The 24,781-nt window shown below is 21.1% G+C and overlaps 2 protein-coding genes across 8 annotated transcripts; one reads left to right on the top strand and one right to left on the bottom strand.

Annotated features, from left to right (window-relative positions):
- The first annotated feature begins 204 nt into the window (after positions 1-204).
- Positions 205-9,975, top strand: LOC127285291 (probable serine incorporator). Of its 6 annotated transcripts, none has more exons than XM_051311236.1 (10): positions 205-409; positions 4,109-4,273; positions 4,395-4,579; positions 4,831-5,040; positions 5,169-5,253; positions 7,750-7,933; positions 8,243-8,443; positions 8,658-8,693; positions 9,029-9,176; positions 9,333-9,975. In XM_051311236.1, the coding sequence occupies exons 1-10, from the start codon at positions 383-385 to the stop codon at positions 9,469-9,471; spliced, it is 1,380 nt and encodes a 459-aa protein (XP_051167193.1). In that variant the 5' UTR covers positions 205-382; the 3' UTR covers positions 9,472-9,975. The 6 variants fall into 6 exon arrangements, with proteins under 6 accessions (XP_051167193.1, XP_051167192.1, XP_051167197.1 ...); XM_051311235.1 differs by having other exon boundaries at positions 9,017-9,176; XM_051311237.1 differs by having other exon boundaries at positions 206-409; positions 9,032-9,176.
- A 977-nt stretch (positions 9,976-10,952) lies between these two features.
- On the bottom strand, positions 10,953-24,781 carry LOC127285287 (O-acyltransferase like protein). 2 transcript variants are annotated; one of them, XM_051311226.1, is made up of 12 exons: positions 24,709-24,781; positions 17,565-17,720; positions 15,579-15,799; positions 14,238-14,446; positions 13,770-14,025; positions 13,508-13,668; positions 13,049-13,217; positions 12,732-12,925; positions 12,482-12,611; positions 12,050-12,242; positions 11,799-11,944; positions 10,953-11,723 (listed from the first exon to the last, which is right to left on the bottom strand). In XM_051311226.1, the coding sequence occupies exons 1-12, from the start codon at positions 24,713-24,715 to the stop codon at positions 11,580-11,582; spliced, it is 1,986 nt and encodes a 661-aa protein (XP_051167183.1). In that variant the 5' UTR covers positions 24,716-24,781; the 3' UTR covers positions 10,953-11,579. The 2 variants fall into 2 exon arrangements, with proteins under 2 accessions (XP_051167183.1, XP_051167182.1); XM_051311225.1 differs by lacking the exon at positions 24,709-24,781 and adding an exon at positions 20,584-21,311.

Genomic DNA, 24,781 nt, shown 5'->3' with positions numbered 1-24,781 from the left:
TTAAATTAGTTATTATTAAATCTATTTTTATATATTATAGTTATTATTATATTTATTATTGTAGTTATTATTATACTTTTATCATAGTTAACAATATAGACAGCAAATTTTTACCAAATTTAATTTAATTTAAATGTTATTGCTATTTTGACTACCGCAGTAAATGTGCGCGCGCACTACCCTTCATATTGGCAGCACTGTTATCAGCTGATTCATTATCATCAATTATCATTGTTGTGTGTAGTTTAGGTCAGTTCATCTTTCGATTAAATCATTAAAATCATTGGAAATTTTTTGCTAAAAACGAGGAGTAATTTCACTTTAGTGATTTTCTAAACAAAGTTACAGTGAAATACTTATACGTGGATAGTAATCAAGAAAAATGGGTCTCGTTTGCTCCACCGCACAGGTAAGGAAGTTCTTTTTCTATTATATTTCGTATACGATATTGCGTCTCATGTTCCGAGAAAGTATTCCCAGATTGATCAATAATGTTTATCTCTCTGTCATATTATATTTTTGTCTACAAAAAATAATTATGTTTTACATTTTTACAAATATTTTTTTGTCAAATTTACCAATTTTGAAAATTAGGTTATGTTTCTTTTGTTGTATGTGTATTTTTAGACTTATTACATTAAAAGTCGATAAAAGGTCTTTTTTTTATAGATTTTTTAATCATGTTTATAACGGTTTAAAAATAAGAATTATAATATTATTTCCAATTTGTATATTTGATTAAAAAAAAATAGAAAAAATTTAAACGATAGAAATTTTAGGTTCAAAACAAAGAATCCTTTGTTAAAGGAAATATTTTCTTTTTAATATTATTTGTTTCTAATCATTTAATTAATTATTTTTAATAATTTTAATGAAATTCTCCACAAATTCAATTATCTTAAACTATTTGTCAAATTAAAGAATTTATGAAATTTAATAATTGTTTAAAATTAAAAAAAAATCAACGGAAATTATCAAAAATATCAATTCAAAATCACTTGGAATTCAATTATTTTCAAATATTTTAATTTAACAGCTTCTAAAATTTAATTATTTCTAAAATTTTCCATCTAAATCTTTTGGAAATTAAATAATTTTAATTATAACTCTTCTGAAATATAATTATTTTTTAAAATGATTTTTATATAGTATTTTTCGAAAATTTAATTATTTCTAAAAATTTCAATTGTAACTCTTCCCAAAATTCAATTATTTTCAATAATTTTAATAAAATTTGTCGAATTAAAAAATTTATGAAATTCAATACCAATTGTTTAAAATTAATAAAAAACAATTAGCAAATAACATCAAAAGTTTTCAATTCAAAATCACGTCTAAAATTTTATGAAATTTAACAATTGTTTATAATTTAAAAAAAAAATCAAATAAAATTAGCAAAAATTTAAATTTAAGAATCTTTTAAAATTTAATTATTTTCAAAATTTTTTATCTACAATTTTTTTGGAAATTTAATAATTTCAATAATTATAATTCTTTTGAAATTCAATTATTTTTAATGATTTTATTTCAAATATGCAATAAATTAAATTATTTCTATAAAAAATTTTTTATTATAGGTCAAAAATTAAATTAATTTTCAAAATTATAATTATAATTGATCAAAAAACATTTGGAATCTATTAAAATTTAATTATTTTTAAAATTTTCCATCTAAAACTTTTTCGAAATTTAATAATTTTAATTATAATTTTCAAAATTCAATTATTTTTCAATATATTTTATAATATTTTTTAAAAATTCAATTATCTGAAAGCATTTTTCAATTTTTTTTATTAAAAAAATAAGAATTTTTGAAATTCAATTTTTACCTATAATTTCTAATTAATTCTTCAGTAACAGAAATAACAGAAATAATTAAAAAATTTGAAACAAAAATTTCTCTTAAAGTTCATTTACTTTCAAAAATCTGAATTGTAAATTTTCGAAAAATCAATTATTTGCAAAATTTGAATTATAATTTGTCGAAAACTTTTTTTTTCAAATATCAATGAAAATTAAGCAAAAATTCAATTATAATTTCAATTTAAATCCATCAAAAAATTTAATTATGTGTTTTAGAAGATAGGCAAAATAAGAAAAATAGATTATTTCGCCCGTTCAAGATAAAATCGAGTATCTGGAAGACGGGCGAGTATATTATTTCGTCCGTGAAATGTTTAAACAAAAACGGGCGAAATAATCAAAATACAATATTTAGCTATATTAATATTTTTAAATCGATGACGATCAATTTTAATTGTTTTCGACTTCAACATCGTAATTTTAATTAGTTAAATTTAATAATTATAATTTATAATTTTAATATTAGATTAATTTTTTTATAATTTTAATTATATTTATTTACCATTACTATAAAATATTAAATTTTTTTAATTATTTAATAAGAGTAATTAATACCTCTATAAATATATTAATTTTTTTTCCAATACAATTTCTTAGATAAAATAATTATTATTCTTTAAAGTCACGTCTCAAAAACGTGTAAAATAAATATTTGAAAAATCTTCAAGTTAATAATTACAAACAAATTTTATGTTACAAATATTCTCAAAACTTTAATTAATAAAATTTTTTGAAAAAAAATAGAAAATAATTAAGTATTAATTTTAAGAATTTAAAGAATTTTTAAGAACTTTTTTTTAATTTAAATTTCTTCTATTTTATTAAACCAAATACTCCAAAAGATATAAATAAATAATATTAGACCTATACTCAAACGTCTTTTTTCTATCCATCTTATTTGTTATATTTAAAAAAAGTAAAATTATTTTTTCTCATTATCTAAAAAACAGCTGTCTATACTTAACGAACGAAATAATATACTCGCCCGTCTTCCAGATACTCGATTTTATCTTGAACGAGCGAAATAATCTATTTTTCTTATTTTGCCCGTCTTCTAAAACACATTCATTTCGACGAGCGAAATAGCCACTCCGTTTAATTATTTACCAAAAAATTTAGTTCAATTTAGCCAAAAATTTAATTTTTAAATATTTTAATGCGAATTAGTAAAAAAACGGACAAAAATTAAATTTTCAAAGATTTTGGTTCTAATCTGCGATAAATTAAATTATTTCTAAAAAAAATTTTTATTATCGGTTAAAAATTTCATTATTTTACAAAAAATCAATTATTTTTCAAAATTATAATTATAAATTGCTCAAAAAGTTTGTGAAAAAAATTTCAATGAATATCAGGCAAAAATTTGAATATTTTCCAAATTTTCAATAAAAATACCAAAAAAAAAAAAAAATTCAATTTAAAATACTTTAAAATTTAATTATTTTCAAAATTTTCCATCTAAAACTTTTTCGAAATTTAATAATTTTAATATGAATTTCCAAAATTCAATTATTTTTCAAAATATTTTATAATATTCTTCGAAAATTCAATTATCTGAAAGCAATTTTTAATATTAGAAAATTTTTAAGTTCCATTTTTGTCTGTAATTTCTAATAAATTCTTCATTATATTAAAAATTTCAATTAAAAATCACTTGAATTTCAATTAATTTCGAAAATCTGAATTCTAAATCATTTAATATTCAATTACTTTAAAAAATTTTATCTAAAATTATTTGATAAATTATTTTCAGTTCTGAAAAATTTAATTACTGTCTGAAATTTAACAAAATTTTTTAAAATTTAATTATTTTTAAAAAATTTCAACATTAACTCTTTCAAAATTCAATTATTTAAAAAATTTTAAATAAAAACTCAAAGATTTAATTATTGTCATCAAAAATTAAAAAAAAAAAAAAAAAAAAAAAAACTACAGTTGTTGAAATTTGCAAAAAATTTATTTCAAATTTAATCAGACTTGAAAAAATTATATTGTGAAATAGAATTAAATTTTCTTGATAATATTCTTGTAGAATTATTCTCATTACAGAATTAATAAAATGAATTTAATATCTAATTAGTTATTTAAAGAAAAATATTCATTAACCAATTAAAATTTTTTAAAAATAAAATAAATCGACTTTTTTTGGAATATAAATCGACTGAAACGACTTTTTTTGTGCCTTAAAGGCAATCCGAGAGGCCTGTTATTGTTTTTTTTTTATTAATTATTTCTTTAATTTTAGCTCGCGTGCTTGTGTGGAAGCACTGCGTGCAGCTTTTGTTGCTCGCAATGTCCAACATGTCGAAATAGTACGAGTACAAGAATAATGTACGCATTAATGCTAATGCTTGGAACAATTGCAGCTTGTATTACATTGGCCCCGAGTCTTCAAGATTTACTTAAAAAGGTAATTAAGAATTAGAAATAAAAATTAGAAGTTTTTTTTTATTATTATCATACAGATAAATGAGTCAATGAAAACTTTTAATATGTATATATTTTTTTAATCCTTAATTTTTATTCTTCAGGTGCCATTCTGTGCAAACAGTACTAATTACGTTCCTTCTTCATTTACCTTCGATTGTCAATCAGCTATTGGATATTTAGCAGTCTATCGAATATGTTTTGTTCTCACACTTTTCTTCTTTCTTATGTCAGTGATGATGCTTCGAGTTCGAACCTCAAAAGATCCTCGAGCTCCTATTCAAAATGGGTTATTATTCTCTCTAATTATTTTTAAAAAAAATTTATTAATTTGAAATCCATTAAATAAATATATATTATTTAATTGAATTTATATTAGTTAAATTAAAATTTTATTTTTTACAATTAGATTTTGGTTTTAAATTTTATGGTAAATTATTTTTTAAAATTATTACAAAATTATTGCAAATTATTAAAAACAAAATTATATTAAAAAAACTTAAGTACCATTGTATTTTAAAAAAAGAATAATTTTTCTAGTTTTTGGGCGATTAAATATTTATTGGTGATTGGCGGAATAATTGGAGCGTTCTTTATTCGTGAGGGTTCATTCGGTCCAACATGGATGTATTTTGGAATGATAGGAGGATTTCTATTCATTATGATACAATTAATTTTAATTGTCGATTTTGCACACACTTGGGCAGACGCTTGGGTGGGAAATTATGAAGAAACTGAATCCAAAGGCTGGTAAGTAAAAAAAAAGAACAAATTAATAATAACAAAAAATAATACAAAAAAAAATTAATACTTGTCCCAAAATTAGTTGCCTTTTCATTTTTTCTTTTTTTTTTGTTATATCTAAAAATTATTTTTAGGTACGCTGCCTTGCTTGGTGCTACTTTCTTGAATTATGCACTTTCAATCACGGGAATTGTTTTACTTTACGTCTACTTCACCTTGGTAAGATTTTGATAATTTAATTAAGATAAAATTCTTCACAGTTTTTCAGATCAATTCTTCCTATTCAATTATTTGAAAACCCGTAATTAAAATTCTTTAAAAACTATTAAATTAATTTTCAAAATATTAATAAAATTTTTAAATAATTCAATAATTTTAAATACATAAAAATTAAAATTATTGGAAATTCAATTTGTCAAAAAAAAATTGCGAAATTAAACGCTCTTCAATAATTTTAATTTCGTTTCAAAAATTGCAATTCAAATTCTTGGAAAATTCAATTATTTTCATTTAAACAATCATAAATTCAATTATCTTCAAAATTTTCCATTAAAATCCTTGAAAAATCTGATAACTTTTAAATCTTCAATTAAAATTCTTTGACAATTACATTTTTTTAAAAACTAAATACTAAGTTTCATTTTTTTTTTAAATTCCTCATCAATTTCAGCGACATAATTTCAAAAATACCTGTAAAAATTGTTCAAAAATCAAATTACTTAAATTCTAAATCACAATTCTTTAAAAAGTCAATTGCTTCAAAAATTTTTATTTAAGATTCTTTAAAATTCAGTTATTTTAAAAAAATCTCAATTATAATTCTTAGATTGTGAAATTAATTTGTAAACAATCTCAACTGTAATTCTTACACGGAAAAAAAAAATTTTTTATCTGGAACAGCGATATTTTTCTCTAGAATTTAAAAAACTTTCACTGTTTTAGTGAAACATATCGCTGTTCAAGGTGAAGATTTTTTTTCGTGTAAAATGTTAAATTAATTTGACAATTTTCAATTAAAAGGTGTTTGATTACTCAATTATTTTCAAACTGACGAATTGAAATTAAAAAAAATTCAATTATTATTTTCAAAAATTTTAAGTTCAGCTCATTAAAAAATTAATTATTTTCAAAAATTCCAATTAAAAGTTTTTGATGATTTATTTATTTATTATCAGGGAAAATTCGAGGAATTTCTTTAATTTTCTGAAATTTTTTATAAATAAATTTTAAGTAACTATTAATTTCAAAAATTTTTGTTACTTTTTTCCTAAAGCAAATGCAAATTAAAACGTTGACCTTCACACTCAATTATTAAGCATCTGATATATCTTATGTAAATAATTATTTACTACTATTTATTGAATTTAATAAATGATTTTTTAAACTTGGATAACAATTTTTTTCAGTGAAATATTTGGTTTGCTAATATAAATAAAAATTATTTGATACAATTTTATTTTATCGGTTCAACTTCAAATAAAGTAAATTATTCATTAATACGAATAATTTATTATTTAATTCAAAATCAATTAAAAATCCAATAATTATCCAAAATTTTCAATTTAAAATTTAATTATTTACCAAGTTTTCAGTTTAAAATGAAATAAAATTCAATTATTTTCAAAAATTTCTATTCAAAACTAATTATCCAAATTTTCAATCAAAAATGAACTTAAATTAAATTATTATCCAAAATTTCAATTAAAATTCAATTATTTCCCAAAATTTTCAATTCAATATGAAATGAAATTCAAATAATTTTCCAAATTTAAAATCAAATAAAATTTCATTATTCTCAAAAATTTGAATTCAAAATTAATTGAATTTTCAATAATTTAAATTTAAAAGCATCTAAAATTTAATTATTTCTAAAATTTTCCATCGAAAATTCTTTTTTTGAAATTTAATAATTTCAATTAAAACTCTAAGGAAATTCAATTATTTTTAACTATTTTAATAATATTCTTTGAAAATTCAACTATATGCAACCATTTTTCAATTAAAAATGATTTTCAAATTATTGTTTTTTTAAATTAATATAATTTCAATTCAACAAAATTTATGTCTATAAAAATTGACAAAAGTAACTAGGTAAAATTTTTCTTAAATGAGAAATCTGTTAAATAAGAATTAGTTCGAATTAAAATTTTCTTTAATAAAAACTTTGTTAATTAAGAATTTTGTTAAATAGAAATTCTATTAATTGTGGATTTATTCAATGACAATTCTGTTAAGTAAATATTTTGATAAAACGAAATTTACTAAAATAACAATTCTGTTAAAAAAAATTGTTCTTTATGCAATTTTTCTTGACATAAATTCCGTTAAATTGAAATTGTATTAATTTAAAATTCGACGTAATAGAAAATCTGCTTCATATAAATTTTACTAAATAAAAATTTGATAATTTAAGATTTGACGCCGTAAAAATTCTTTTAAATTAAATGTTGAGAATATTTATACGTCCCCAATTAATTTATTTATTTCACTTAAATATTTTATTTTTTACGAAACATTATTTATTTGGTTCAAATACATATGAAATTAGTGGATAATAGACGCAGGTAAATGATTTAATTGTATCAAAATAAATTTTATTTGATCAAAATAAAAATTTTTTAGTGTAATTTAGATTAGGGAAAAGTCGGGGAACTTTTTTCCTATCTGTTCTTAGACACCCTGATATTATTATTAATAGAAAATTTTATTTTTCAGCCACATGATTGCGCTCTGAATAAATTCTTCATTTCCTTCAATTTGATTCTCTGCGTTATTTCAAGCGCCATTTCGATTTTACCAAGTGTTCAGGAAAATCAACCTCGTTCTGGCCTTTTGCAATCGTCAATTGTCACTTTATACGTCATCTACTTGACCTGGAGCGGTGTTTCAAATAGTCCAGGTAAATTGTTCATTAATAAAAAAAAAGTCGAAAAAAATAATATAAATAATTTGGTTATTAATTTAAATTTATATTTAGAACACAATTTTTTGTATATTTAAATTCCAAAGTTGTAATTTTAATGAAATTATAGATGTTATATTTTTCCATTGATCGAAAATTTAAAAAAAAAAATCAAAAGGTGTAAATTAATAGATTTTCTTTTTTTAAATTTATTTATTTTCTCTTTCTAGTTTTTTTATAATTTAATTCTGGAGTTTAAAATCAGATTCTAATAATTGTAATGTTTTTTCTTTTTTTTTTTGCTAGATCATGTCTGCAATCCAGGAATGCTTGGAATTATAAGTGACAAAGATATTTCCGCTCAAAATAAAATTGCATTCGATAAAGAAAGTGTAATTGGTCTTATAATTTGGTTCAGTTGCGTTCTCTACAGTTCATTGCGCACTGCTTCGAAATCATCAAAAATAACAATGTCCGACACTGTACTCGCCAAGGATACTGGGGCTGGTAAATATCAATTATTATTATTATTATTATTCTTTGTATGTAAATAAGCTTGATTTTTTCCCCTCCCTCTGAATTATTACTTTACTTTTTCTGTTTAAAGTGTTTTCTATATTTACTAAATCTTGTTTCAAATAGTTTTTTTTTAATGGACAAATGTGTATTTTAAATAATTTGTCCTTTCTTTTATCGACTAAACATGAATTTTTCCATACAGTTCAAAACAAGGATTCATCGCTTATTGACAATGAAGGTACGCACACATATAAATCATTAAAATCATGATTCACGATTCTATTCCAATATTTTATACCAATCCTGTGATATTTTTTTTTTTATTATTTTTTCCCTGGTTTAGAATTAGTGTGCCTGCTTTCATTGTTTTCTTTAGTATTTGGATGTGGAATCGTTAATCATTAATAAAATTTTATTCATTAACTTCTTTTTTGTTGTTATATATATTTTTTTTGTCTATAAATTCTATATTTATTTGTTTATCTTTATATCTTGTTTATTTCTATATTTTTTTGTTGCTTTATTTTGTTATTTTCTCCCTTTTTTTTCCAATGTATTTAGATTATGTTTCAGTAGAAGGTCGCAATGGAGACGTCGAGGGTAATGAGGCCAAAGTCTGGGACAATGAAGAAAACACAGTCGCTTACAATTGGAGTTTTTTCCATTTGATGTTTGCCCTGGCAACTTTGTACGTGATGATGACTCTCACAAATTGGTACAAGTACGTATCTTTATCATTTTTTTTTTTTTCAGAAAAAAAATCATTGATGTTAATTCGAATTAATAAACAAAATATAGGCTTCGCATTTACTAAAAGCTAAATAATATTGTTTTTTTTCAAAAATAGTTTTTATTCTATTTTTCAATTTTTTTAAAGGCCAAATTCATCACTGGAAACATTGAATTCAAACACAGCATCCATGTGGGTGAAAATAATATCATCATGGCTGTGTCTCGCACTTTACAATTGGTCACTCGTTGCTCCAGCACTTCTGCCGAATCGTGATTTTTCTTAAAGTGATGAAAAATATAATTAATTTTTAAAATTTTTGTTTTACAAAAAAGGTATGAGATTTTCTTTCTACTGCGCGCGTATTTTATATTTGCAAAACAGAAACAAACAAAATTCTAACTGCGAAATAATTAAGACGACAAATAATATTAGCGTATATATATATATATAATCAACAGCAGTTGATAACGTCGAATTGAATAGTATAATATATTTTTACTGTTAGTAACTAGTCAATTGACAAATTCAAAAAAAAAATTTACGTTTATTTGTAACGTCCATTTTGCAGGTAAGATTTAATGCATCGCTGCGCGCTTTGAATGTACAATTAAACTTTAATAACACGAATCACCAAAAAAGGCAAAAAATTAATTAAATTTGTAATTATTTTAATAATCTATTTATTAAAATAATCTCTGTTAAATAATTTAATTTTGTTAGCCTACAATTATTTAGATAATAAATAATAAAATATTTATAATTAGAGAAATTGAAGTTTCAAATTCGCGAGTTATCAAAGTTTAATTGTACATTTAAAAATTCAATTAAAGAATCCTTAATAATTAGTAAAAATTATATATATATATATAATTATATATGATAGTATTTAAAAAACTGGAGATTAATATCGTTCAATCTTCAAATGCATTTTAAGATACGATAAATTTTATTTTACATATATATATGAAAATATTTTAATTTGAATTATTCATGTTTTTGAAATTGTAAACATTTTTATTTTTCAAATAAATTTAATTAAAAACGGAAAATAATTTTCAACTTCAAAATATAATTATTGTAAAATATTTTAGTTACAAATTTTTATTTTTCGATAAAAATTAAAAACCGAAAATAAGTTATTATAGAGTTAAAAAAAATAAAGTAAAAAACCGAATATAAAAATATACAAATTATTATTTGCAATAAAAGAAATTTTAGTTTACAATTTCAAAGGCATTAATTATTCCATAATAGAATAATATTAAGTAGTTTTAAAATAATCTCTGAATTTTCATAGAAAGAAAAACAATTTTCTTTCAAAGTTACCTTAAATATTTATCCGATCTTCTATTATATATAAATAATAATAATTGGAAATAATTTTCCATAAAATTATCATTTTTCTTCAATTTAATCTGAAAATTGAAACTTATTTGGATTTAGAAAAAAAAAAATACATAAAAGACTAATTTAAATATTATTTTAAGGGGTAAAAAATAATTTTCTTTGCTAACTTGAATGTTTTTCAATTTTACATATATAAGTAAATCGAAAAAATTCATTTTAAGTTCTACGTGTAAACTTAATAAAAAATATTCAGAGAATGTATTTTCTCTTGTGATAAACGAATTCAGTCGAATAAGTTTGTGTATTTAAATTAAAAAACTCTGTATTGTCGAATTTTCCTACAATAAAGAAATTAAAGAACAAATGGAACTATTTGGGAAAATTTTTAATTTCACAAAATTTTAATTTCAAAATAGATAAAAGAAAATTTTAATTTATTCATTAATTTAATTAAAAAAAATTTTTTTCACATTTTCGTTTTATTGTTTTATTATTTATTTTTGAAAACTGAAATTTGTACAAATGGATTTTTTTTTAAGCGAATATGTTATTTCGCTTTTAAAGTACACAAGTTTTTTACAAAATACAAAGTAATTTTTTTTTTGTTTTCTTAGAAATAATGTACTACTTATTATAATATTATTTACAGGATTCATAAAAAAAAATTGAGCGATTACAAAGAATATAAATAATTTCTTAGCTATCATATACATTGTATATGAAGGCAAGCATTTGCACTTCCCTAAATCCGGACTTCTAAAGTCATGGATACTATTTACAAAAGTCATGAAACTGGAATTCAAAAAGAAAACCAGAATTTTTAATTCTTATTTAACTAAAAAGACTAAACATTCTATTTATTATATAAAAAGTAATAAAAATGCACAGCTTAAGCGTCAGTTTTAAAATACAGAAAATCACTCTTCTTTTTTTTGGAATTCTTTTTTTTAAATTCTAAAAAATAGATTTTTGTTTAAAACTGAATTTTTCCAGAAATATTTCAAATCAAAAACTAAAATTCAAGCATATTCTAGAATTATAATTTTATTCTATTTTTGATGATTTTTCAGCTTTTGATGATTTCGATTTCTTCAAAAGAATTGTTTTTATATTTTGAAATGGTAAATCAAAGAATAGAGTTAAAATAGCTGCCGTAAAAATAATCCACAATAATTCCTTGAAACTTAACTGTAAAAAGAAAAATTAAATTAATTTATTAATTTCAAAAAAATTAAAAAATTTTTATAATTTAAAAATACTGACAATCATTCTAAAGAAACCATAATTTTCGGCAGTTCTTGTTTGACCGACATTATAAAAGAAAACTGGAAATTGCGTCAAATAAATTGCATAACTTAATCGTGTTGTTATTAAAAATCCTTTCCAGGCAAATAATTTACTGATCCAACCTGTGAAAGTGAAAAAGAAAAATTAATTTTGTTTTTTTTTTGATTTAATTATTAATTTATTTTTATCGTTTCGTAATTATTTTATCCTTGATTTTATTAACTTACTATTTGTATTTCCAGTGTGTGATACAAAGGCCAACCATCCAAAGAGAGCACACCATCCAATTGGAGCAAATGCATTATAAGTCGCAGCATGCACAGGATTGTAAATATAATCAATGGCCCCCATAGGTGCCGGACCAATGAAAGCTGCCAGGCATAATAAACTACTCAAAGTCCATCCTACGTAAGTAAATTTCTAAAAAAAAAAAATTGATTGATTAAAAATTATTACAAATATTTTCAAATTTAAACCGCGAAAAAATATAAAATTTTGCTTATTATACTTTTAATTGAATTATTATTTAATTATTAATTTAATTACTATTTAACTATTAATTAATAACTATTTAGTTATTAATTAATTACTATTTAATTATTAATTAATTAAATTAATAATTATATAACAAAAACTGTTAAATAATTTATTTTTTGAACCTGATTTAATTTGAAGCCTTTGGGATAATTTCTGAGCAAATAACCCAAGAAAATTCCAATAATATAAACCGTAAGTCGGTGAGATGGGAGAATATAGGACAAATTTGCAGTGTCAAACAATTGTCGAATTCTGAAATTAAAATCAATTTTTTTTTTTTTTGTAAATTAAATATCAATATTTTTAATTTCAATGCAAAGAAATTAATTAATCGTCTATTTTAAATTATTACTATTGAAAAAAATTACTCACGATGTTCCAAAAAAGACATAATTATTTAATCTTCTAAAATACGTTACGTAATAACGTAAAAATGTTGAAAATACAGCAATTATTGTTAAAATTATTGCTCCAATTTTTGGTTTTTTATAAAGTAAAATAATAAATAATGGCGATATTGCAAATAATTGTGTGTCAATTCCCAAATGATGTGTGTGCGTTAGACACTGTAATAGAAAAATAATATTATTAAATATTAATGATAATAATTTTTTTTTTTAGAAAACAATTTCAAAATTGGAAAAAAATAATTTTTCTATATTATACAAAAATAAAAATCAAATAATTACCATATTCTCAAAGCCAAAATAATTGTGAATAAAAAGAAAATTTCTCCACCAGGTTTTTTTGCAAATATCTGCATGATGGGTTACAACTAAATTCCATTGTGGTCCTGATCCAATGAATGGCATTATATACGTGCAGAATAATATAAGAGCACCAAGAGTTGGAACCAATCTAAAGGTAAAAGAAATTTTTTTAATATACAATTTTTAATAAATAATTCCATAAGTTAATTCATTAATTTTTAATTTACAATTAAATTTATATTTTAATTTAAATTCTGTTTTAATAAAAATTATAAAAATCTTACAATTTTTATTATTAATTTAATTATTAACTAGGTAGAATTATTAATTATTATTAATTCAGTATTTAATTATTAATTAGGCATTTAATTATAATTCAGTATTTAATTAATAATTAGGCATTTAATTATAATTCAGTATTTAATTAATTATTTCCACCTCATTAATCTTGATATATATTCATTAGAAATATTGAGTTTTCCATTTCGATTTAATCGTCCAATAAATGAATAACTCGTCAATAATCCAGATATCATTATAAATGGATCTGTATAAAGACTTGCGGCACGTCCCAAAACAGTCCACGGTTTTCCTAAAAACTAATTAATTTAATTAGATTTCAATTATTTAATTAGATAAAATTATCTTTTATAAAGAAAAATTAATTTAAACGCAAAAAAAAAAAAATACTTTTCCACACCTCTGACATTTCTGTTCTATTTGCATAGGGATTGAAAAAGAGTGCCATACTTTTGTGAGCGACAATCAACATTAATGCATTTAACGCTCGAATTCCATGAAGTGTTCCTATATCACCATCCGATCGATTCGTTGAAAAAAGTTTTTCCAAATTTTGTTTCAATGAAAATGCTTGTACAATATTATTCGTTGGAATATCATAATGATCACAAATTCCTGCCATCATTGAAAATGCCAGTATTCCAAGGAAAAAAAGCCTGTGAGTTTTTAAGAATTTATTTATTTTCTTTATTTTAATTATTTAATTTATTATTGTTATTTGAAAACAAAAATGTTTAGTAATTACTTTTTTTTTTGAAAATTTAAAACAAAATTTTAAATTATTAGATTTAATTTTTTGTTTGGTTTTGTTTATAAGTGAAATTTTTTTTTCTAATTTTGATAATAAATTAAAAATTGAGAAAATCACCCCACGATAATTGTTTCCTTTGTATATGATTCGGTTCGTTGAATTTGACACATTTCACGATCGACTTTAACAGAAATCTTAAAGCCAGTTTGCGATGCATAATTTGTTATTGCATGTCGTAAAGATGATTCAACATCATGAGGTGAACACGCAGCTGGCGTACATATCGCCCAATTTATTGTACTAAAACGTGGTACCCGATGTCCTGGCTGCAATTGTGAAACAATTATTATTTTCTTTTTATTTTACATTCAAAAAAAAAAAACCTTTTGATTTTCAATTTATTTACAAAATTTCCATATTTAGAATGTTATTTAAAACATTGTTTTTAAAAAAAATTTACATTTACATAATTTACATCTTCGAAAATTGAATTATTAAATGAATATTAACTAGAATATATCTCAAAATTAATTATATTCAATAATTTAAATTCGCTTTAAAAATTCTATTATTTAAAATATTTTTGAAATAAAAGTTCTTTTAATTAAAAAAAAAATTTTAATCTTCTGAAATTCGGGAAAAATTTAACTTTAAATAATTTTAAAAAAAAAATTAAATGAAAAAAAAGTTTAATTATTTCAAAAATTGAAATCGTAATAGAAACGTTGGATTCAAAAAGTGCGTGTTAAATGAGAGAAATTATATCTGACACTTTTATTTTCCTCTTAGATTATAATAAACTTTATAATTTTCTTTATTTTTAGTTTCTTTTTCTTTTTTTTTCTTGTTTATTTGAATTCACTTTTATTTTTTGCATACTTCTGGAATCTTGTTATTAAAAGCGTTTTTCCTTTATTCCTGATGGCATAAATAGTGACTATTTAATTTTATATTCTAGTTGCATTCCTCTGCGACACGGTTACAAACGCAAAAAGAATCTTTTGTCTCTTCATTGAAAATTCATTTGCGTACTTACATTTGTTCTTGAAAACTTTTTAACTTGTTATGCTACCGATTATGGAATCTTTATTTTCAAATCTCGACTGAATGAAAACTTAAATTATTGCATTCATTTTTCCAGTCTTTTGTTTTGCATTTTCTTTTTACTTTATAAAAACGTTTTATAAAAAAAAAAGTTTTTTTTATACAGAAAGTAATAGAAAATCCTTTTTTTTATTTCATATTCTATTTTGTATTTATTATTAATTATTGAATAATTAATTAATGTAATTTATGTTAATATAATTTAAATCTATTACAATTATAATTTATTAATTATTAATAATATTAATTAATAAATAATTAAAAAGTAAAAAATATAAATAATAAATTATCAATTAATTGTAATTTATTTACTATTATAATAATTAAAAATTTGCTGATTTTATTTCAACTTACGTCGGAAAAATTACTTCTGAAAGCATAATGCGAATGAAGAAGTCGATGAAGATATTTGAGATCAGGACGTGATTGATCGAAATCCAATTGTAAATAGGCTAGGCAATATTGTCCTCGGATTCCCTCGCTTCCCTCAATTCCAATACATTCGTCAAAATCGCCAAATTGATTAACGTTTCCATTTAAAAGTCCCGATGGCATTTTTGCCGTTGCATCGTACACTTGAAAATTAAACAAATACAACATTTAAAAAATCTCACAATTAATGATAAAATAATAATGATTTTTTTTAAATGTATTTTTAATAAAGAAAAGAAAATTTGTAAACATTTTTATTTAGGAAAATTGAATAAAAAAATTTACATACCCCATTAATTTTAGAATCAAAGAATTATAGTTGAAATTTTTTGAAAGTAATTGAAATTTTAAAAACATTGATTGAAAATTTTGTAAGTAATTGGATTTTTTGAAAATTAAATTTCGAAAAAATTATAGATGGAATTCTTTAAAACTAATTAAATTTTTCAAGACAGATTTAATTGAAATTATTTTAAAGAATTGAATCATCAAAAACTTTAAATTGAAATATTTTTGAAAATAATTAATTTTTTAATGAGCTCAACATGAAATGTTGGAAAATAATAATTGGATTTTTAAATTTTAATTCATTGGTTTGAAAATAATTGAAAGATCTTAAAGATCTTAATTTTTGAAAATAATTGAATTTTGAAAGGCAATGATTGAAAATATTTTTAAATAATTAAATTTTTAAGGAATTTTAATTGAAAACTTTTAAAGCAATTGAGTATTCGAAGAATTGTATTTTTGAAGTATTTCAATTCAAAATTATTAATGTGCTTTTAATTTTGCAATTCTTTGAAAGTAATTGAAATCTCGAAGATTTTAAACTAACATTTTTGAAAATATATAAAAAAATATTAAAAATAAAATATTTTTTAAGATTAATTACATTTTTCAAGAGAATTAATTGAAATTATTTTAATAATTCTTTAAATAATTGAATTTTCAAAGAATTTTAATTGCAATTTTTTGAAATTTATTGAATTTCCATAAATTTTAATTTAAAATGTTTAAAATATTTGAATCATTTGGAAATTTTATTAATATTTAAAAAAAATAATAATTTTTAAATGATTTTACGGAAAGTTTTTCAAATAATTGAATTAAGATAATTTGTCTGAACAACCGTGAAGACTTTTATCTTAATTAATTAATTATCAATTAATAGACTTAAAATCTGCATAATTCTGGCAATTTTTTTTTACATTTATTTAAAAAAAAAGTTGCATTTAGTAGCTTCTGATGAAAATTATTATTAAAAAAGTTGCTCTGCGCAAAAAATATTAAAAAACTAAAAAAAGTATACTTCGAAGCCTGAAGTATTAAAAAAAAAAAAAATTCTCTTATAATCTTGTTAAATATTTGTTTTTTCACATTGCAGAATGTTTTTTTTTTTCTCTCTCAATTCCGAAATAATTTCCAACTTGAGTAGAGAAATCGTCGAAAGAAGAGAATTTGAATCTGAATTCTTTTGTTGCCAAATACTGAATGGAATATTGAAGGATATGACGTTTCTTCAAACATTAACGACATTTTCTCAACTTGTGTACAATAACACAAATTTCATGCAAGGTAATAATTATTTATTATTATAATGTAATTAGCTCGATTCAAAATTTTTGCCAAGTGTTTTTTTTTTTGTCAAGGTCAATTTTTTTTACTAGTCATTAGCGTTTCTCTATAATATTCATTATGGTCTAATAATTACAATTTGCATCTAATAATTAATCTTTAATTTCGCGAAGAATGATATTTGAAAAAAAAAAACATTCATCAAAAGTCGTTTTACAATTTTTTTTTTTTGCTTCTTTTAAAACACGAGTAAAAAATGTTTCATTTCCGCAAGAGAAAAAAAGGGGATATAAAAATTAATTTAAATATTTAGTTTTTTTTTCTTCTACTCACTCTTAAGAGCCCATAAACTGAATTTGTTTAATTCCCGGTGAAAAATATTCGATTGTCTTTTACATTCAGGACTAACGTCTCCAGCGCCGGGATCAAAGGCTGGAACAATTTGCAATAGTCTTCGCGCCTCTTGATCAATCTCCTCGCTAAAATCATCTGCAAAAAAAAGGAAATTTGCATATATTTAATTGCAACGCTTTTTTAATAAAAAAAAAAAACGCCGTTTCTCTTAAATTCGTAATATTTCTCTCTTTTTTCTCAATTTAAAAAAAATTGTACCAAAATTTTTTTTTTTAATTCGTTTAATAATTTTTTTTTGTTTTTTTCTTACGCGAAAAAAAGAATTGCTTCATAAAAACAAATTGTCGCTGTTTTTATTTAAATCAATGAAATATTTATTAATTTCACAATTTCTCTTACAATATTATTATTTCAATGTTCTTTTTTTTTTGCTTTTTTTGCACTTTTTAAAATGAGGTAAATGAGTTATAATAAACTTCATTACGTGATTTATTTGCTTTTACGGTGCTAACAAAGTATTTAAAAAAAAGTTTATTGGTATTTTTATTATACAGATATATATTGATGTCATGCAACTAAAAAAAAATAATATATAAAAAATTCTTCGACACTTTTTACATTAAATAATATTTTGAAAATTAACTACATTTTTTTTTTTTTTTTTTTAAAGAATCACTGAAATGAAAAAGTAAATAATGAGTGAAAAGTTCAGTTCAAATGTCAATTGCTCTTGCAATCTCGTTTAAATGGACATATGTGTCGTTTGCGAAATTATAATTGAATTCCAATTTCGTTTCTCTTTATCGACTTGGAAATAATAGAAACTTTATGAAACAGTTTCGAAATTTTTTAAGTAGTCACCACAAATTCGCGGTAAAGAGAGAATTTTAATAAAAAAATTTCGATTTTCAGTGACAAAATTTAATTTTTTGAAATTCTTTTCTCTCTTTCAAAAAAAAAATTCTTTTTTTTTCTTAAATCTCGCGTCAAGGTTAAAATCAGTTGCAGTCCAGAATATTCGAAATTTGCATAATCAGAAAAAAAAAAGTTCTAAACATGATTCTGGTTTCCCCGCTTTTTTTTATATAGATTTGCATCTCTGTCGGTTCACAAGATTTAATTACAAAAGTTACTTTGTAGAAATGAAAAAAGAAAAATATTACAATGATTCGAAAATTATATAAAAAGATTAAAATACTTTTTTTTGGGGGTGCGGGTATAATTTATTATTATAAAAAAATTTTTTATCTAGTTGAAAAGTATTATGTCGCAAGATATAAATTTATTAGTGTAATTTTGAATTAATTGAAAGTTAAGAAATTGAAAGTAAACTCATTTTCGAATATGAAATTTCCAAGGTTATAATTTTCTTCTTTCTCTGAGTAAAAAACTAAAAAAAAGAAAAGAAAATACGAACGATAAAATTACAAAATTTGTTTTAAATTAATTCCAATTTTTGAAAAAAACGATTTTTTCTTCAATAAATTATTTTAATTTATTTTTTTTTAAGTAATTATTACTAAATCTGTTAATTTTGTTAATAAATCTTTATTAAAGTTGTCAACCTTCAGTTCTTTTTTCCCTAATAAAGATGAATAATTTTTAACTCATCCAATTTCATATATAGCGTTGACCTTATGACGTAAAAATAATTTCAATTCACTTATATTTTTTGGCTATTAAATATAAATATACGAAAGGGCTTGTCCCGTTTATTACGAAATAAATTAAAATATATAGAAAGTTTTAAAAACCTAATTGGGATTATTTTGAAACACAATGAAAAATTAACTTTAGTTTTATTTATACAAAAAAGTTTGTTTTTTTTTAAATTCAAATTTCTTTTCGATTAAAAAAGTTTTTAATTTTTCAAAAGAATTGGTTTTTTCTAATCATAAAATAATGGAAAATAAATTATTTTACGTTTTAGTTTCTGTTAATTGAAGCGTCAATGAAATTGTTCAGGAAATTGCATTAGAAAATAATAATAATAATAATAATAATAATAATAATAATAATAATAATAATAATAATAATAATAATAATAATAGATTCTGCAGCTTCCTATATTTGAAAAAGGTGCGAATTGTGGACTTAACTAATATAAATGTCAATATGTTCAACTGATTAAATTGAAGGTCAATGTCACTCTTAAAGATGATGCAAATTTATGAATTCGATTATAAAATCAAAAAAAAATTTTTTATGAAAAATATTTCATATTACACAAGTGATAGTTTTATAAATAAATAAACGATTTTCGAAAATTTTAAATGAAAAATTATTTTCAAAAATTTTTTAATTAAAAATTATTTTAATAAATAAATAAATTAATAAACAATGCAATAAAAATAAAATTCAAAATATATTCAACTATTTTTGTTCTTGTGCAAAATGAAGCAACAAAAACAAAAAAAAAAAAATATTTGAAATGTTACGCTTGACAGAGTAACTACTTGTAATGTTAAATAAGTTTTGAACTCTTTAAATGTAAGTTGCGTTTATTCGTGACAAATTGTCGTGCATGACATCATCAAAAAGAGGAAAAAAAAAAATTTTTTTTTTGCAAATTTTGTGCACGAACAAATTTTTCAGTTCTAGTAAAACGAATCTTGAATTCCAATTCAGATTTACAAACTAAAATTATACATTTTTTCAAATTAAAAAATTGAAATTAAAATAAAAATTAAAATTAAAAAAAAATAATGAATGAAAATTATTATACAAAATTTTGTTTTAGGAATAAATTTTTCTAACTCATTGATATTTAAATGTAAAATAATAACCTTCGCAGAATCTAAATAGAAAAGGTGAACGACTTTCAAATTCTTATTTTCGCGAAAATGATTAGAATTTAAATTGGCAGTAAATAACTATCAAAAAATTGAGAAATTTTTGTAGAATTAAAAAAAAATTAATTAATAAAAATGAGAGTAAAAAAAAAGTGAAAAGAAAAGTCCAACTAGTTTTATATCAACTTTGAAAGCATTGAACTCACCGTAATAAGGATTCGTTTTGTAAATATCATTATTTGTTGTCCATAAATTATCCTCAATTATTTCCGTATAATTTCTCAAATTATCAACAAGTTCAACAAATGTGAAATTTTCCGAAAATCCTTGCGATTTATTTTGTCCAATTATACGAAGAATTTCTTCATCTTCAATTGATGATGGTAAACCGGCCGATGTCAATAAATCGACAGTTTTTCCTTCAGTAAAAATAAGACTTTTTGAAATTACTAATAATAATAATATTTTCCCGAACGTCTCCATTTTTTAGACGTTCGGGTTTTTTTTCTTTATTTATTTTGAATAATTTTTTTTCTTTTTTTTTCAGGGAGAAAAAACACTCTTTTTTTTTTTTTGAAAGAAAATCTATTTTTTTTTTTTCTAAAAAATATTAAATTTTTTGCAGGATAAATTGGCGAGATTCAAAAATAAGTTGCACTGACGATGGAAAAGAAGAGAGTTCAAGTTTCGAAAAAAAAAAAAAAAAAATTGCTTTTCAAAAATTGAAATTTCACGGGTGTCTATTTGAAAGCACGTTTAACGAGCGACAACACAGAATGGTTCGAAAACCAACTCTGGCACCTGTCTTCACACACATGCTTTTTGATGATTCGGAAGGGGAAATCCGCGATACCCTCTCTCTCTTCAGATGTCAATTAAAATAATGTAATAATTTATTTATTACATTATTATTTATTGTTTCCTTAAATTGAAATGACAAATTTTTGTTTTCTTCAAAATCGAGAAAAATTTCAATACATTTTACAAGGTAATAATTTTTTTATTATTATTATTTCGAGGAGAAAATATTAATTTTTTTTTTTAAATTTCCCGCTATTTGAATTTAATTTACAACCAAATTTTGAAAAATAGAATTATTATGTTTTTTTAACAGAATTTATTCTGAAAAAATTTTTCAATTTATTATTTTATAATTGAATATTTAAAATTAAATATTAAATTAATATTAGATTAAAATTAAATATTAAATTAATATTAGATTAAAATTAAATATCAAATTAATATTAATAATTAATTTATGTTCTTTTTTTTTAGAATGAGAAAGGAATTCTTTTTCAAATCATTTGGGATTTCTCCCGTGGGTAAAAGAAGGAAAAAAAGAACAGTTTAGGTTTTTACACATATAAAAATGATTTATACTTTTAAATTGTTTTCCTCAATCTTTTTTAAACTATATCCTAAAAAAAAAAAGTTGATTTCCCGTTAACGAAAAAATTCTCTTGACTAACGGACTAGAAATTAAAATTAACATCTGATTCGTATTATTTGAATTAAATGCAAAAAAATTTAATTTTATTCTACACAATAAAATCATCTTATTTTATTATTCTTTTACAATTTTATTTAATTTTTTTTTTATTGAAACGATGAGAAAGAATCAGAAAATATAACAGGAATGCACCAAAATTAGTTACATTAGTCTGTCGAAATTATATATTTAGCTGCAAAAAACCGGTTGGGAAGTCAATAGCCTTTTCTTAATATTGAATGTAATTTGATAAATTTTTTTTTATTTTTATTTTTAAGGGATGAGGGATAAGAAAACTGGTTATTTTTGAAAAATATTACAATTAAGGTAAACCCTTTTATTTTTTTTCAGAATTTTAACTTAAATTTTGTACAATTTCAAATATTTATTTATTTATTTATTTATTATTAAATATGTAGATAATATCTGATATATAGATGGAAATTTAAATACAATTTATCATAAAGAATAATTTTTTTTTAAATTTCTATTTATATAAATGAAAATTAAATTATAAATTTTTTTTAAATATTTATAAATTGAGACAAATCTATTTTAACGGGACTTCTTTACTTGCGTCATCAATTTATTTATGATCGACAACAACGATTTTGAGGGGGGGAAAAAAAGAAAGATTAATTATTATCTCATCATTGCAAATGAATTAATATTGTAAATTTTATTTAATTTTCTTGTCATTTCAAAATTCTGTAAATTTTTTTTTCAAGTTGAAATTATTTCCTTTCAATTTCATACAATTATTACCTGGTAATAATAATAATAATAATAATAATAATAATAATAATAATAATAATAATAATAATAGTAATAATAATATTAATATAACTTGTTTAAATAGAAATGAATTACAAAATGTCATTTCATCCCAAAATGATTTCCACATATTTCCGCCATCTAAATATATATTTTCACAATAGAAATGTTTTTTTTTTCTATGTTGATTACAATTCTTTTTTGGTCGACCTTCACATCTTTCTCGCTCATCCTTGACCTAGACAACAGAGCATTAGAATGAAATCATAATTTTTTAAATCAATAATAACTTTCTTTTTTTTCTATAGAAAAGCATTTCACTGAAAATTTGCTTTTTGAAATTTCCTTTATTTTTTCTTTTTTTCCACTTTTAGTTATTTTCTTTAATTATTTATTTCTTTTTTGACTTTTTATCACTTTTAAGCAAAAAAAAATTTTTTCTTTATGTAATTAATTTTTTGTCAATATAAAATAATAATTAATTTAAAAATATTATTATTATTATTATTATTATTTTCGCGAAAATGATTAGAATTTAAATTGGCAGTAAATAACTATCAAAAAATTGAGAAATTTTTGTAGAATAAATAATTATTTTTATTATTTTTGTTAATAGATAAATAGTTTTGTTTTACTTATTTCTTTAGTTATTTATTTTCTTTATTTATTTCGTTAATTATTCATTTTCTTTAATTATTTATTTATTTTGTAAATTCAGCAAAAAAAAGAAAAGTTTCAATGAAAGTTGAAATGTCAATATTTCCTAATGCGTTTATGATGATTGATATAAAGTGTCAAGCATTGAGGGTCAGTAATAAAAGAAATTTCCAGTTATTTTTTTTTTTTTTTTTATCATCATAAATGAGAGAGGAATTGAAAATTCAAAGTCTCTTTCTTTTTACTGCAAGTATTTACATTGAATAACTTTTTTTTCAGTATTCAAGGAAAAAGACTTTGGATAGTACAAATTTGTATGAAGAAGGATAAAATTCTGAATTTCGAAAAAGAAGGTGGAAATTTTGAATAGCGAATTTTCAAAATAGAAAAAAATTTGTCTCTTTTTATTTTTTTTTGGGGTAAGCATTTTTATTTTTATTTTTCAATTTTAATTTTTTAATCTGCAAAATAATTTTAAATAATTTACTCATGAATGAGAATGAATATTGTGTGTAAATTTACGATTGAGAAAAGAAAAACGTCATAGTTTTAATAACTTGCAACATTTTTCACGCAATTAGAAATCAATGACACTTTTATGAATTCTAGCGAAATTATATACAAAAAAAATGTTTTAAATTTGTTTCATTTTATTGATGCAATAATTAATAATTAATAAATCTTATTTTTAATAAAATTTTCAATAAAATAGAAAATTGAAAATTTTAATTTTAACTTTAACTTTTTTTAAAAACAAATGAATTTTATTGAAAGTTGATACATTTTTTCCAAAAGCTTTCAATTTCATTTTTATTTATTTTTGTAAAAAAAAAACAATTTTCGATAACTTTTGTTTTTCTTCCTTTTATGTTTAGTTTATTAAATCAAGGGAAGGTCAGTGGAATAAATTATTTAATTATTTTCCACTTTTGACGAAAAATAATTGAGCAATTTATTTCACTAACCTTTTGTTCTTTCATAACTGAAGTCAATTAAATTTTGTTTTCAAATTTGTTTAAAAACTATTTTTTTTGTATTTTATTGTATAATTTATTTAATAAATGCAAAATTTAATAACGTTTACAATAGTTTGTAATGCGTTTATTATTATTTTTTTTTTGTTATAACTTATCATTCAATGAGAATATTCACAAAAACATGAGAGAAAATTTAAGTTTTAAAAATTAAAATACATATTTCAATATTAAAGATTAATTTTATTCAAATTTTAGTACGTGAATTAAATATTGAATTTTTTTTTCTATTACCATTTGAAATTATTATGATTATAAAAAATTAAAAATTATTTTCATTATGCATATAGAAATTCAATGCGCAAATAAAACGACCTTCTCGATTTAACGTCAATCGAGTCATGTGTTGCTTATTTTAATTAAATCTAAAGACTCACAGTGCATCCCAGATGAGATTTGTCTAATGTTGTTGAACTTAAATTAACAAAAGTTATTTTGCCATGAAACATT

The sequence above is a fragment of the Leptopilina boulardi genome, unplaced genomic scaffold (genome assembly GCF_019393585.1).
Source record: "Leptopilina boulardi isolate dan_hultmark-lab unplaced genomic scaffold, ZJU_Lbou_2.1 LbouV2_330, whole genome shotgun sequence".
In the NCBI taxonomy this organism is placed as follows: Eukaryota; Metazoa; Arthropoda; class Insecta; order Hymenoptera; family Figitidae; genus Leptopilina; species Leptopilina boulardi.
The sequence above is the reverse complement of the archived record's forward strand: the minus strand, read 5'-3'. Positions and strand labels throughout refer to the sequence as shown.

Coding starts and splice junctions, on each gene's coding strand:
- LOC127285291 (XM_051311235.1), top strand. CDS start 383: ATGGGTCTCGTTTGCTCCACCGCACAG. Junction 410..4,108: donor TCGTTTGCTCCACCGCACAG/GTAAGGAAGTTC, acceptor CTTTAATTTTAG/CTCGCGTGCTTGTGTGGAAG. Junction 4,580..4,830: donor CGAGCTCCTATTCAAAATGG/GTTATTATTCTC, acceptor TAATTTTTCTAG/TTTTTGGGCGATTAAATATT.
- LOC127285287 (XM_051311225.1), bottom strand. CDS start 20,860: ATGGAGACGTTCGGGAAAATATTATTATTATTAGTAATTTCAAAAAGT. Junction 12,243..12,481: donor AAGGCTTCAAATTAAATCAG/GTTCAAAAAATA, acceptor TTTTTTTTTTAG/AAATTTACTTACGTAGGATG. Junction 11,945..12,049: donor ACACACTGGAAATACAAATA/GTAAGTTAATAA, acceptor TCACTTTCACAG/GTTGGATCAGTAAATTATTT.